Source organism: Prionailurus viverrinus, chromosome F2 (assembly GCF_022837055.1).
Source record: "Prionailurus viverrinus isolate Anna chromosome F2, UM_Priviv_1.0, whole genome shotgun sequence".
Classification (NCBI taxonomy): Eukaryota; Metazoa; Chordata; class Mammalia; order Carnivora; family Felidae; genus Prionailurus; species Prionailurus viverrinus.
Genome location: NC_062578.1, coordinates 34,362,442 through 34,375,157, shown reverse-complemented (window position 1 = coordinate 34,375,157; position 12,716 = coordinate 34,362,442). Strand labels below are relative to the sequence as shown.

Genomic DNA, 12,716 nt, shown 5'->3' with positions numbered 1-12,716 from the left:
ATTAGCCCTTAGCTGGGCAGTTGTGCCTTGGCTTTCACTTTCAATTTGTGAAGAGCCTTAAGCTCAAGGCCTTCTCAGATCTTTCCTAAGCTTTTTGTTTTTGTTTTTGGCTATGGTGTTATTGCATAATTAGCAAAATGCTTTGCCATTTAATTCAATAACAAAATAATTCACATTTCACGATGCTTTCAAAGCATGACATTTGAAGTCCATTTTATCTTCCTTTGACCTGTGCATTGGTAATAAAGTGTCATGGTATGGAGTATGCGTGGCACTCCAAATGCTTTCAGGTTATAACACTATCACTGTGATTTACAGTGTATGGAGCAGCAGTAAGAATCAGTTAAAATATTACATATGATCTCTTATCACAATTCAACCCTGCCATTGTTGAGCAAAGCCAGTCAATTCATAAGTGGTGAGTGTGACTGTGTTCTAGTAAAGCTTTATTTGTGAGCACTGAAATTTGAATTCGATATAATTTTCGTATGTCATGAAATATTCTTTTGGGTTTTCTTATTTCTTTCTTTCTTTCTTTCTTTCTTTCTTTCTTTCTTTCTTTCTTTCTTTCTTTCTTTCTTTATTTTAATGTTTATTTATTTTTGACAGACAAAGCATGAGCGGGGAAGGGGCAGAGAGAGAGAGGGAGACACAGAATCTGAAGCAGGCTCCAGGCTCTGAGCTGTCAGCACAGAGCTTGACGCGGGCTTGAACTCACAGACTGCGAGATCATGACCTGAGCCAAAGTCGGATGCTTAACCGACTGAGCCACCCAGGTGCCCCATCTTTTGGCTTTTCTTTATTGAACCTTTCCAGCACCCTTAGGGACATCTCTTTACCTAGCCTTTCCTCCCAAGCTTTTCATTAGTTTATTTGCTGGAGACAGCAGCAATCTAAGATATTAGTTTATAAATGTTTTCAGTAAATGCCCCCCTGCTCTGGCACCCCAGAGACAGTTTTATCACTAGGGCCTTTTCAAGTTAGGTGAAATATGTACAAGGCCAGTCTTCCAAGGAGCCACCAAACAAGTCAGAACAAAGATTACAATTCTCCATGAGTGAGATCTGTTCTGTACCCTCAGGTATTGGGAATGGCGGGGGATGGGGGGGTGGGTGCTGTTTTATAGCTCTTGCTGAGATTGGGAGTGTGGGATGATAAAACAGCACAGAATTCACTATTCTCATTAGGAATAATCTGATACTTTGAATAAGCGTTCCCAGGTCACCTCAAGCCTTAGGTTAATTTCAGAGTTCCAAAAATAAGTTGATTTTGATAGTTGTTGCTCATTTTTTTTTGCAGTGCTTTTATGGAGAAGCAGAATTCAGAGTTCTTTACTTTGCCTTTTTCACTTATGTCACTCTTAGTTTTTGTTAATTTTAATCCAATTTGGCAGTCTGCTTTTCATTTGGGGTTTTGGACCATTTACATTTAATGTGATTAATGATATTTTGGGGTTTAAATTTCCTATCTTTCTATTTGTTCATCTGTTCATCTTCTTTTTCTGCCTTTTTTATTGATAATTTTTTGGATTCCATTTTATTTATTTCATTGACTTAATGGCTATAACTCTGTGTCATGTTGTTTAGTGGTTGCTTTAAGGTTTATAGCATACATCTTTAACTTACTGTCCACATCAAGTGATATAGCACTTCATATGTTAATAACTGCTCTTTGTGCTATTATTGTAATATATCTTTAACATATGTCAAAAATCTCAAAATACTGCCAGTCTAATCAGGGAAGAATGTTTAGGATTCATCCATAAGCTTATGTTTGTTTTGCATATAGAAGATGGTGAGATACATAAGAGAAGGTGTTTTTATCCAGAGTCCTGATATGTGGGAGAAGATCAGAACAGCAAATTTGAAACCCTGTGTAACCACCTAGTCCCCTGGATTTAGGCAGCTGGGTAACTCTCAGTGGAGATTAAGTGAGCATAGCCTATAGAGGGGTGGGTGGGGGTGTGTGTGTGTGTGTGTGTGTGTGTGTGTGTGTGCGCGCGCGCGCACACGTGCACAAATTATGTTATGTTTTAAGTTATACTTTTTAAGTTTCAATAAACTTACCAAGATTTTGGCAGAAAATAGATTTAAACAGAAGTTTGTTTTAGTTAAAATCTTTGTGGTTATAATTCTTAAAACCCCACAGAAATAAGCTCAAATAAAAATGGAGGGGCGGTTTATTAGAAACTACTGTTTCTAATAAAACCCAAAGGCAGGGTGTTTTTGGTTCAGGAAAACCTGGTTTGATTGCTCTGAGGTTTATATTATCTCTTTGCTGTTACCTGCACATCTTTTTCTCTGCAGACTCTTTTTCTCATTCTACATCTTGTGACTTTCTACAGCACTTGAATTTATGAAGCTTGGATATTAGGTATTTAGTCCTTAGGGACAAAACTCAGATTGTCTCAGTTTGGGTCTGTTATCCCATCTGTGGCTATGGGGACAACATCACAATTGACAGATGTGGCTCTTATTACTAGAACCATGCAGATGTGGGAGAAGAAGCAGCTTGTAGAAAAGAGGATGAGAAAATAAAATGATAGTTATTCAATTGCAAATTTTTAAAAATTTATACTCTGGTTATAAACATGAATCATTGTCTTCTCATTGTGTTGATAACTTCCTTAGAGATTCTGTATTCTTTACCTTGTATTATAGTTCTCAATAGAGAACTATAGAACACGTCCTGTCCTTGAGTTCCTTAAGGGCCATGTCTACTTTCCTTTGTATATGACAGTATATTTTATTCAGTTTTTATGCTAAGTTTTTGTTGAATGAGAATGACTATTGAAGAATAAATACTCAGTTTTACCTTGTATTGAGTGGAGTATTAGTGGGGTATTATTATTCTTATATGGTTTTTTTTTCCTTCTATTTTTAGTGGTATGCAATCTGTATTAGTGATGTTGGAGATTATGAAGGCATCAAGGCTAAAATTGCAAATGCTTACATTATCAAGGAGCATTTTGAGGTACTGATGAATTTTAAAAGTCATTACTTTTTTTAATAGATTTCTGTTTCACTTATTTATTGCTGTATAGCAAACCATCTAAAATTTAGAGACCTAAAGCAGTGACAGCTTATTTCTCAAAATTTTGTGGGTTTACTCTGTAGTGGTCCTTTGATCTGTTTGGTGTAACTGAGATCATTTAGATAGCTGTGTTCACCTCTGTCTTCAGCTGGGACGGGAATGCGCACGATATCCTGTCAAGTGACTGTTTCTCTCCACTTTTCTTTATATTATTTAGTAGTCTAGCCCAAGTTTCTTTATAGCATGGTAGCTGGCTTCCAAGAATGAGCATTCCAAGGTAAAATTCCAGTGTGGAAACTTATCAGGCTTCTGTTTTGTATCACACTTAGTAAAGTCCTGTGGACCTAAACAAGTCATGTGGCCAAGACAAGAGTTTGTGAGAGGGTGCTATATAAGGTCCTGAATACCCAGAGGTGTGGTCTAGTCTAACAATCTAACACAATTGACAAATCCAATAGTAATAGTACTGTTAACAGTATTATCTCTGTGTGGGTATTTTGTATTTTAATATTTCCAGTTACTTATTTTATAGTAAGCTCTTTGTTAGGTGTCAGATGTTTTCTAGGAGTCTGTATTTTTTATGATGCGCATAAACACTACTTCATTGTCCTAAGCAAAACTAAACAAAAAACTCCCAAAAAACTGACACTAAAAACCCAACATATTTATTTCTCTTGTGATATTTTAGACCATTGTAAAAATGCAAAGGAAGAGAATATGACGGAAACATACATGGGGAGAATGTTAGATAAGCTCTTTACTAGCCTTTCTGAATTTTATAGTTATAGTCTCAATTCATAGTTTATATAATGGGTAGTAGAAAAGCTAGGAGTCAGGAGTCCTAGCTTTTTATTCAGACATCAATGGTGTGTGTGTGTCTATATATATATATATATATATATATATATATATAGACACACACACACACACACACACGTGTATGTGTGTGTATGCATATATATATATTTCCATTTAATAATATGCAACATTTTTCACATTTTAAGAACTTTAAAATCAGATTATATAATCAATGGTATCCTATAATTGGCAGTGCTTTTTTCTTTTTAGTGGTACATATAATAATGACATATTGTAACTTTCACAGTATCTTAGATTCAGTGAAATGCCATAGTTTGTTCAGTGGCATTAAAAAAAATTGCCTAAATTATTCTGTGCTATATGATGTAGAAATATGTGACAAATTCAATGTGAAAAATTAAAAATTGCAGAAAATTGTATTAATGGAAACAGAAAAGGCTATATTTTTTAAAAATGATGCATTGCAAGTTTCATGTGTGTGTAAGTATATTTAGGGGCGCCTGGGTGGCGCAGTCGGTTAAGGGTCCGACTTCAGCCAGGTCACAATCTCGCGGTCCGTGAGTTTGAGCCCCGCGTCAGGCTCTGGGCTGATGGCTCAGAGCCTGGAGCCTGGTTCCGATTCTGTGTCTCCCTCTCTCTCTGCCCCTCCCCCGTTCATGCTCTGTCTCTCTCTGTCCCCAAAATAAATAAACGTTGAAAAAAAAAATTTTTTTTTTAAATAATGTTTAGTATTTACATACTAAAAAGATCATTTATACTATTATTTCTAATTCCATTATTATATCCAAAGCCATAAGGAATTACTGTCTTTGGATTGTTGTTGTTTTAAAGATTTTATTTTAAGCAATCTCTACACCCAACATGAGGCTTGAACTCACAGCCCCCAAGATCAAGAGTTGCATGCTCCACCGACTGAGCCAACCAGGCACTCCTATCTTTGGATGGTTTTTTAAAAACACTTCAACTAACGGCAGGAAGAATTATAAAAGAAAGGGTTTACTTGAGAGTAGTCCCTCTCAACCCCTCCTGTAAGAAAATTAAATTCCCCTAAGCATCCATTGTATGTTACGAGTTAACTTTTCTCCCTTGCATCTAGAATGGTACTAGCTCTATACCATTCTTGGTAGATTGGAGAAAGTTAGTTATTCATATAATTTTTTGTAGGGCTTAATTTTCTAATGGAACTCCAGTTAGGAAAGGATGGTTAGTGTATAAGTTGTATATACTTTTCTTTTTTAATTTATTTATTTTGAGAGAGAGTGAGAGAGGGCATGAGCAGGGGAGGGACAGAGTGAGACACAGAATCTGAAGCAGGCTCCAGGCTCTAAGCTGTCAGCACAGAGCCTAACTCAGGGCTCGAACCCATGAACTGTGAGATCATGACCTGAGCCATAGTTGGGCACTTAACTGACTGAGCCATCCAGGTGCCCCTAAGTTGTGTATACTTTAAAACATATTTTACTACAAATCATATGACTATATTTAGTGGAAAAGTAAAATAAGGTCAGTGCTGATTCTTACCCATATTATTGAAGCAAGATTTCTAAGTCCTACTCAGCCTTATTCTAGGTATTACTTCTGCTTCCATTAATCAATGTCAGTAGTAAATTGATACTTTTGACAAGTAAAATTAATAATGATGTTGGTGATAGAAGATATTACTGTGTTAAGTACCTCCTATTACTTGCTCATTTAATTTTTTACCACAACACTATAAAGTAGGTATATTATTCTCTCAATTCTATAAAACAGCAAACTCAGGCCTTGGCAAGAAGAGAGAACTTGCCAAGGTCAAAAAGGTAGAAGTCACTGAGCTGTGATTTAAATTCTGTCAGTCTTGGCTTCAGAGCTCACATTGATAACCAGTTACAAATATTTTAAAATGCATACCTCATAATTACTAACTGAAAGTGAAAATGTGGGTTTACTGAAAAGCATAAAATAGAAGGTCTCAATTTTTTAACAAGGGTCTTTTATTTTTAATAGGATTAACATTAATCTGAGATATTCTTAGTGGCGTTCAACAAAGTAATTGAAAAAAGGAATAGTTGGGTTAAAGCTTATCTGTAGTTTATGCTTTACATTAATTCACATAGTAAATAGAAATTAGGGAGACTTTATCAATGTATTTTACATTGCATATAATTATTTTACTAATAAATTCTGTGACTTAAATAGCATTTTTCCTTTGTTAAGGATAAATGGGGAGGTTGAATAAATTCTAAATACAAGAAGAGACTTTTAAAATTATTATGTAACTTTTTTCTTATTTTAGTAAATAATGCCATTTAATGCAATATTCATATAGAACTTGCCAAAAATAACTTCCTTTTCTTATCTAGAAGAAACATTGAGAACTATAGTTTTCAAAATGAGATTGATTTACAGATTTCATGTTTTTCTCATATTGATAAATCCTATCAGGATTTATTGCCAAACTTTATAAAACAGAACCTTTAATACAAGTCATTAACAGTGTATTGAAATGAATTTATTAACCAAATTAAAGAATCAAGAGGGAAAAAGCTGATATTCATTATCCTAGAAGGATTGAAATGCAGGGTTGCCAAAAAACTTTTTTACATCATGGCTTTATGCTTGCTGAAACACAAGCATTATTTGTGTTTAGAACACAGATATGATTGACCTTCTCCTTTCTTGTTAGAAAGCAATTGAACTGAACCCAAAAGATGCTACCTCCATTCACCTTATGGGTATTTGGTAAGAAAATTTCTTAAGTAAATATTTCAGTCGTATTTAGTATCTTATTTTGTAGTATATGAAACAAGATGTAAAATATTTAAAAGTATTTGACATTCATGAGTATTTAGTTCATTATATTAACTAGCAGTTGTGATGTATTGTTAGAAAATACTAAATTTGATTGTAATTGTGTTAACCATTGTTATTCAGATCACTTAGAAGTAAATACTAAGATGAAAAAGGCGTTAAAACTTTTTGCTAGACTTTGAAATTCCTTTTGTTGGTAAAGATTATTTTTATCCAATGAAATTGGATTCATCTAATTATGTAGCAATACAGTTTGATGCTCTAAGAGAGTCTTTGCATCTTCAAAGTGTATAAAATACAGTCTGATTCATCTGAACAGCAGTATAATTTTGACTTTTAGTATCTTTCCATTTATCTAATGTATAACATTATTTTGCTGGTATGAGCATACACCAATCTGTTTAAATGCTTGCTGATTTAAGAGTCTTTCTTGAGACAGGTTTGCCATGTTTTCTTTGGGTGTAGTCTGCAGATCTGAGTATTTTATTGTCTTCTTTTTGGTGTAAAAAACCTTGTATCAGACTCTTAAAGAGTTAAATATCCTTCAGGGCCATATTAAACTAACAAAACGCTTTCTGAGGACTAATGATAATGGAGAGACAGTCACTAAGTCAGATGCTAGGGAGTAAACATGAATGAGATACAAGTCTACCTCAAGGAATTCAGACCATAGTTAGAGATCTAGCACTTTTTTCCCTACTTCTATCAGAAATTTGTCAAGATCTTTGGATGTTAATCATTTGCTTCACTCTTTCAAATAGGTAGGCTTAAGTTGTGTTTTGTCATTGTTATTTATGCATATCATGTTTGGTTTTGTCATTTTATTTTAATTAAAATTTTTTTTAATGTTTATTTTTGAGGGAGACAGATCGTGAGCAGGGGAGGGGCAGAGAGAAAGGGAGACAGAGAATCTGAACCTGACTCCAGGCTCTAAGCCATCAGCACAGTGTCCAGTGTGGGGCTCGAACCCACGGACCACAAGATCATGACCTGAGCCACCCAGTCACCCCATGGTTTTGTCAATTTTTTAAAAACTTCTCTGAGTTAGTCTTTCTAATGCAAAAAATAGGGGTAATGATCCAAACTCATTTAGTCCTTGTAAGGAGTGGATGAGAAATAATCACCTAGCACCTGAAACAAAGTGAGCACTTAGTGATGAATGATATATGCTGTTATCATTACTAGTATTATCGCTTACTATTTATATTAATCACAAAATATACCTTAATTGATGGATCAATATAAACCAGTCTCTGGGTAATTTAGTAGGCATGTTAACCTACTGGATATTATTATGTAAAGTACAAATTGTTTAAACGTACAACAGAAGATACGTTTTATATGTTAAGATGCTTAGTTTTCTTAAGAGAAAAAAAAAGGTGAATTTCAGATATATAGATGTTATTTTATCTCTCTATAGGTGTTATACATTTGCTGAAATGCCTTGGTATCAAAGAAGAATTGCTAAAATGCTGTTTGCAACTCCTCCTAGTTCCACCTATGAGGAGGTAGTGTGCTGTCCTTAATTATTAAGTTAGTACTGGTTTCCTAACTGCAGTGCCATTCTACAGTGTCCAGATCTGGAGCTCTGATCAGTGAGGCATTTGAGCACGTTTCTAACCATCCAATGCAACTATCTTATCACAAAGGCTTAATACTTATAATCTATGACTGGTGAGTGGTTTTTTTTCTTTAGGTGAGTGGCTGATGACTCTGGTATGTTGTTAGCTATAATAGCTCATGGCTAAAATTTATCATTTTCTATTTGAAACCTATATACCATATAAAAGTCATAAAATAGAACAAGAAATTCAACAGCTGCTGTTCAGCATGTTTTAGGTACGTGTTCTACACACTACAATTTACCTAGAGAAGAAAGTGTGTATTTGTATAGATAAAGAGTAATTGTAACTTTTTTTAAAAAGTGGGGTTGAAAGGTTCATACTCTTATATTTTCAAGGCCTTTTGCTTCCTTGTTAAAAATAAAATTTGAAAGGGATTTCTGGGCAAATATTTTGAGTTAACATCACTAAAATTTTCAGAGTAAGGAGATAAGGCCATTGAAAAAGCTTCCATAATACCTATACCATAACAAGGAGCTATGTTTTTCTTCTGGGAAATAATATTGTAGAATTTGATGCAAAAATATTTAGTTGAAAAATTAGAACACAGTGGGGAAATACTGCTATTAAAAAGAATATATTCTAAGAAAATACTGTCAGCTCTACTATAACAAGTTAGTTATGTTTCTAAGAAATCAGTTAATACATTATAAAAACAGTCGAAGTGGAACAAAAAGAACTAAGAGTTTCAGATTCACAATAGCATTTTATGTTGGAATTTCAGTAATAAAGGAGTTTTAAAATTTTATTGGTACAACCTATATACCACTGAGTAAATTTAGCTTTTGATTTTATCAAGTTTTTACTGGTAGTGACTATTATGATTTAAGAAGAGAAAGATCAGAATAGCTCTGTTGCATATGATGATGTTCTTTCCTCTCTGCACTTGATGCTTGGTTGGTACAAGTTCTGAACAGCAATCAAGTTATTACTTGAAGTGGTCCATATACCGTAATCTGTGCTCCGATGATTTAATAATATGTTCAATTTTGCTGTGTTAACTCTGTCAATGAATTGGACTTTAAGATATCTTAATTTACTTCCTGACTTTTGAACAAAAGTTTTTTTTAATATTGATTCTGTTATAACCCTTTTCATTATGTTTGGGTTGTGTTTTTAACAGGCCTTAGGCTACTTTCACAGGGCAGAGCAAGGTAACATTTTTAATTTCACATACTAATACAGTTAAAATTGTATGAATGCTTTATATAGAATAGAAATTTTTATTTAATATCCTCATTTTTTAAATGTTTATTTTTGAGAGAGAGAAAGAGAGTACGAGCCAGGGAGGGGCAGAGAGAGGGAGACACAGAATCTGAAGCAGGCTCCGGCTCTGAGCTGTCAGCACAGAGCCTGCTGTAGGGCACAAACTCATGAACCATGAGATCGTGACCTGAGCTGAAGTTGGACACTTAACTGACTGAGCCACCTCTATAATAGAAATTTTTAAAATAAGATATTACTTATTCTGATCTACTTCTTTTTGCGGTAGACATTATCAAATATTTGTTAGTCTTTATTCAGTAAAGATCACCTGAGTAAGAAGTAGGTTGCTGCTGAATTTAGAGCTACAGTTCTGGAATGGTCCTTTATTTGATGTAATTCAACCTTCCTTTTGAGAGGAGGCTTTGACATGTTAACTCTCTTATTCAAGATTATACAGCTGATTAGGAACATTTATTATGTATTTAAATGTTTAAAATTTTTTTATTGAGACATAATTGACATACTACATTATGTTAGTTTCAGGTGTACAGCATAAGGATTCAATACTTGTATATGTTGTAAATGATTACAATAAGTCTAGTTAATGACTACCACATTTTTAAAACATTTTTTCTAAGATTTACTCTTTTAGCAACTTTCAAATAGCACTTAAATAAGACGTCTTATTTTAAGTCCTGGTTTTTAAACCATGCCAGTTTTTGTTTTGTTACAGATATTGTCTTCTTTTGTGAAGAGTTTCATGTCACTCTTCTTTGAAGAAATGGCCAGCCCTACAAAACTGACACCAGCCCATCCTAAGTTCTTCCTTTTTAAATTTAATAGCACAAACTAGAAAAGTAAAGGACATAAGCATATGTTACCAAATACACCCAAGAAACCACTGTAATTTTATTTCTATAAAATTAATCAGGAGAATATTAAAGACTGTATTAGAGAGCCTACTTATATGGACTTGTTCAAATGCTTTTCTGATAGCAAAGCATTTAAAAAAAAACATTTCTTATAAAGAATTGAGTCTGCATGTTAAACTGTCAGTAATATATTCTGATATGCTCTATTACTGTCTTTCACTGATACCCTGTTATGGTGGTAGTTCTATAGATCATGAATATGAATTTGGGAATAAAATTTCCTTAGAGGGATTTAGAAGCATAATTGCCAAATAAAACCTAGAGCCTTAAAGGAATAAGGGTTTGGGGTGTTGAGAAAAAAGCATGGTCATGTCTTACAGAGCTAAAAACAATCCTCAATAATTATAGTCATCTCCAGGTTTTACTCTAGGTCAGTTTACTCCAGGTCAGTTCTCCTGAGCAACCTTTCTTTAAGGACCATATCTGGTTTAGAAGCTCCTCCTAGGCTCCCATTACCTGTTACTTCTCCCATCATATAGTAGACACTGAATGAATGATACTTAACCAGCATTTTTCTGAGATAGGAATAGTTGAACAAAAGAGAATTCGAGTTAGCCTAATCTTTTATTGACCACATAAATTTATTATTGGAATTTAGACTGAAAAAATTAAGCCTCTACAAGTATGTCATCTGAAATAAATTTTTCTTTCTTCTGTACAGTGGATCCAAACTTCTACAGCAAAAACTTGCTTCTTTTAGGAAAGACCTATTTGAAGTTACACAACAAAAAGCTTGCTGCCTTCTGGCTAATGAAAGCCAAGGACTATCCAGCACACACAGAGGAGGATAAACAGGTAATACATCTCCAATAAATTAAGGCAGATAGGTTTCTATTGAGGCACTATTAAACGTGAAGTAAGAACTTCTTTAAAAACTATCTAAATGCACATTGTTGAAAACAAGAGTATTCATTTCAAATGTGAGTTCATTAACATTTCCATTTATTTCTGTATGCAAATGTTTAGTTACTATTAACAGATGTTATAAGTTACTTGCTGCCTTATTCCTGTTTGACATACATGACAGATCAAATAAGATTTCTAAAACAAAAGGCAACAGATGTGTATTAACATGGAAGAGTCTTACCCAGTCACTGTTAAATTTAATTTTTACAATGTGCTATCCTGGTTTTTGGGAACTCTTAGAAACAAACCAGAGCCCACTTTATGAACTTAGATTTCACAAGTTGATATCTATGCTGTGCTATTTATTTATAATGTGTATTTTTCCATTTTAGATACAGACAGAAGCTGCTCAGTTGCTTACAGGTTTCAGTGACCAGAAATGAGAATTTGTCAAAGAAAGTACATGAAGTATCTAAGAAACACTGCCTTTTCATCACATTACAAAGATAATACATAAATAATATATAAACCATAAATGTGTTCTATGGCTGTTTTCTCAGTTTCTTTAATGTAACCATTTAACAAATTTAAATATACAAAATCTTAAGTTTCTTCACAGGTAACAAGGCAAAAGAAATAACTGCCATAAGAGTGGTAAGGACATCTCCCTGGCTCAGAGGCAGAGATATTGTGCACTTAGGACACCAACAATACAAAGTGGTATAAGACTTCTAAGGGAGGATGGATCACATCAGAATGGGACAATAAAAGAAAGTTTTGTTTAAGAGGTGGCATTGGGGGAATGCATTGTCAAGTTGGACTGATGCAAAGTTGAGATCTTGCAGAGAAGGTGCAGTGAAAATTAGGAGGTTAGGATGTTGAGGGTTCTTGGTATAAAGTAGTTAAGTGATGGATCTTGGAACCAACCTGCATAAGGAAAAAACTCAAGTCAGGAGAGGACAGAAAATGGGAGTGGTTTCTTCTTTTAATGTGACATAGACCCTCAAGTGGAGGACTGATTTTTGTCACTAGACAAAACCCAAATTCTATTTTCTAATGTGAAAGGAACGCAGAGCTCAAGGGTGAAATAGAAGATGTTTTAAATAGGACAGTACTACTTGAGCATGGGATGCCCCCACTGCAGAACTGTTTTATAAAAAGGATAATCTTGAATGTAACTTAGATAAACCAAAGTATGTGTAGAGGTGGGTTTTCCCCCAAAGGATTTGGGAATTGTATTGTTAAAGTAAACTCTATTGGTAGGGGCTGTTTCTGTGTTATCCTCAATAAAACCAGGATGTGTATGTATGTTCGAACTTGAAAACTTCATCTCCAGTTGCTAATCTTTTGCTATATTTTACTTACATGTGTATATATTCACATATTTATATATACATATTTCTAAAGTTTTGGAATTGTAGATAACATATTTCATCCCTAGATATTTCAGCATGCGTTTTCTTAGAAT

The 12,716-nt window shown here is 34.1% G+C and overlaps 1 protein-coding gene across 5 annotated transcripts in view; it reads left to right on the top strand.

The window, feature by feature from the left end:
• The window catches only part of RMDN1 (regulator of microtubule dynamics 1), a 54,937-nt gene extending 43,149 nt beyond the window's left edge, over positions 1-11,788 (top strand). The window contains exons 5-10 of one of the 5 annotated variants that reach the window (XM_047841812.1): positions 2,884-2,973; positions 6,518-6,573; positions 8,063-8,150; positions 9,388-9,418; positions 11,103-11,197; positions 11,641-11,788. In XM_047841812.1, the coding sequence (XP_047697768.1) occupies positions 2,884-2,973; positions 6,518-6,573; positions 8,063-8,150; positions 9,388-9,418; positions 11,103-11,197; positions 11,641-11,691 (411 nt within the window). In that variant the 3' untranslated portion in view covers positions 11,692-11,788. Of the gene's footprint in view, positions 1-2,883; positions 2,974-6,517; positions 6,574-8,062; positions 8,317-9,387; positions 9,419-11,063; positions 11,198-11,640 lie in introns of those variants that run through there. The other 4 variants (XM_047841811.1, XM_047841814.1, XM_047841813.1 and 1 more) reach the window with 4 other exon arrangements.
• Positions 11,789-12,716: the final 928 nt, after the last annotated feature.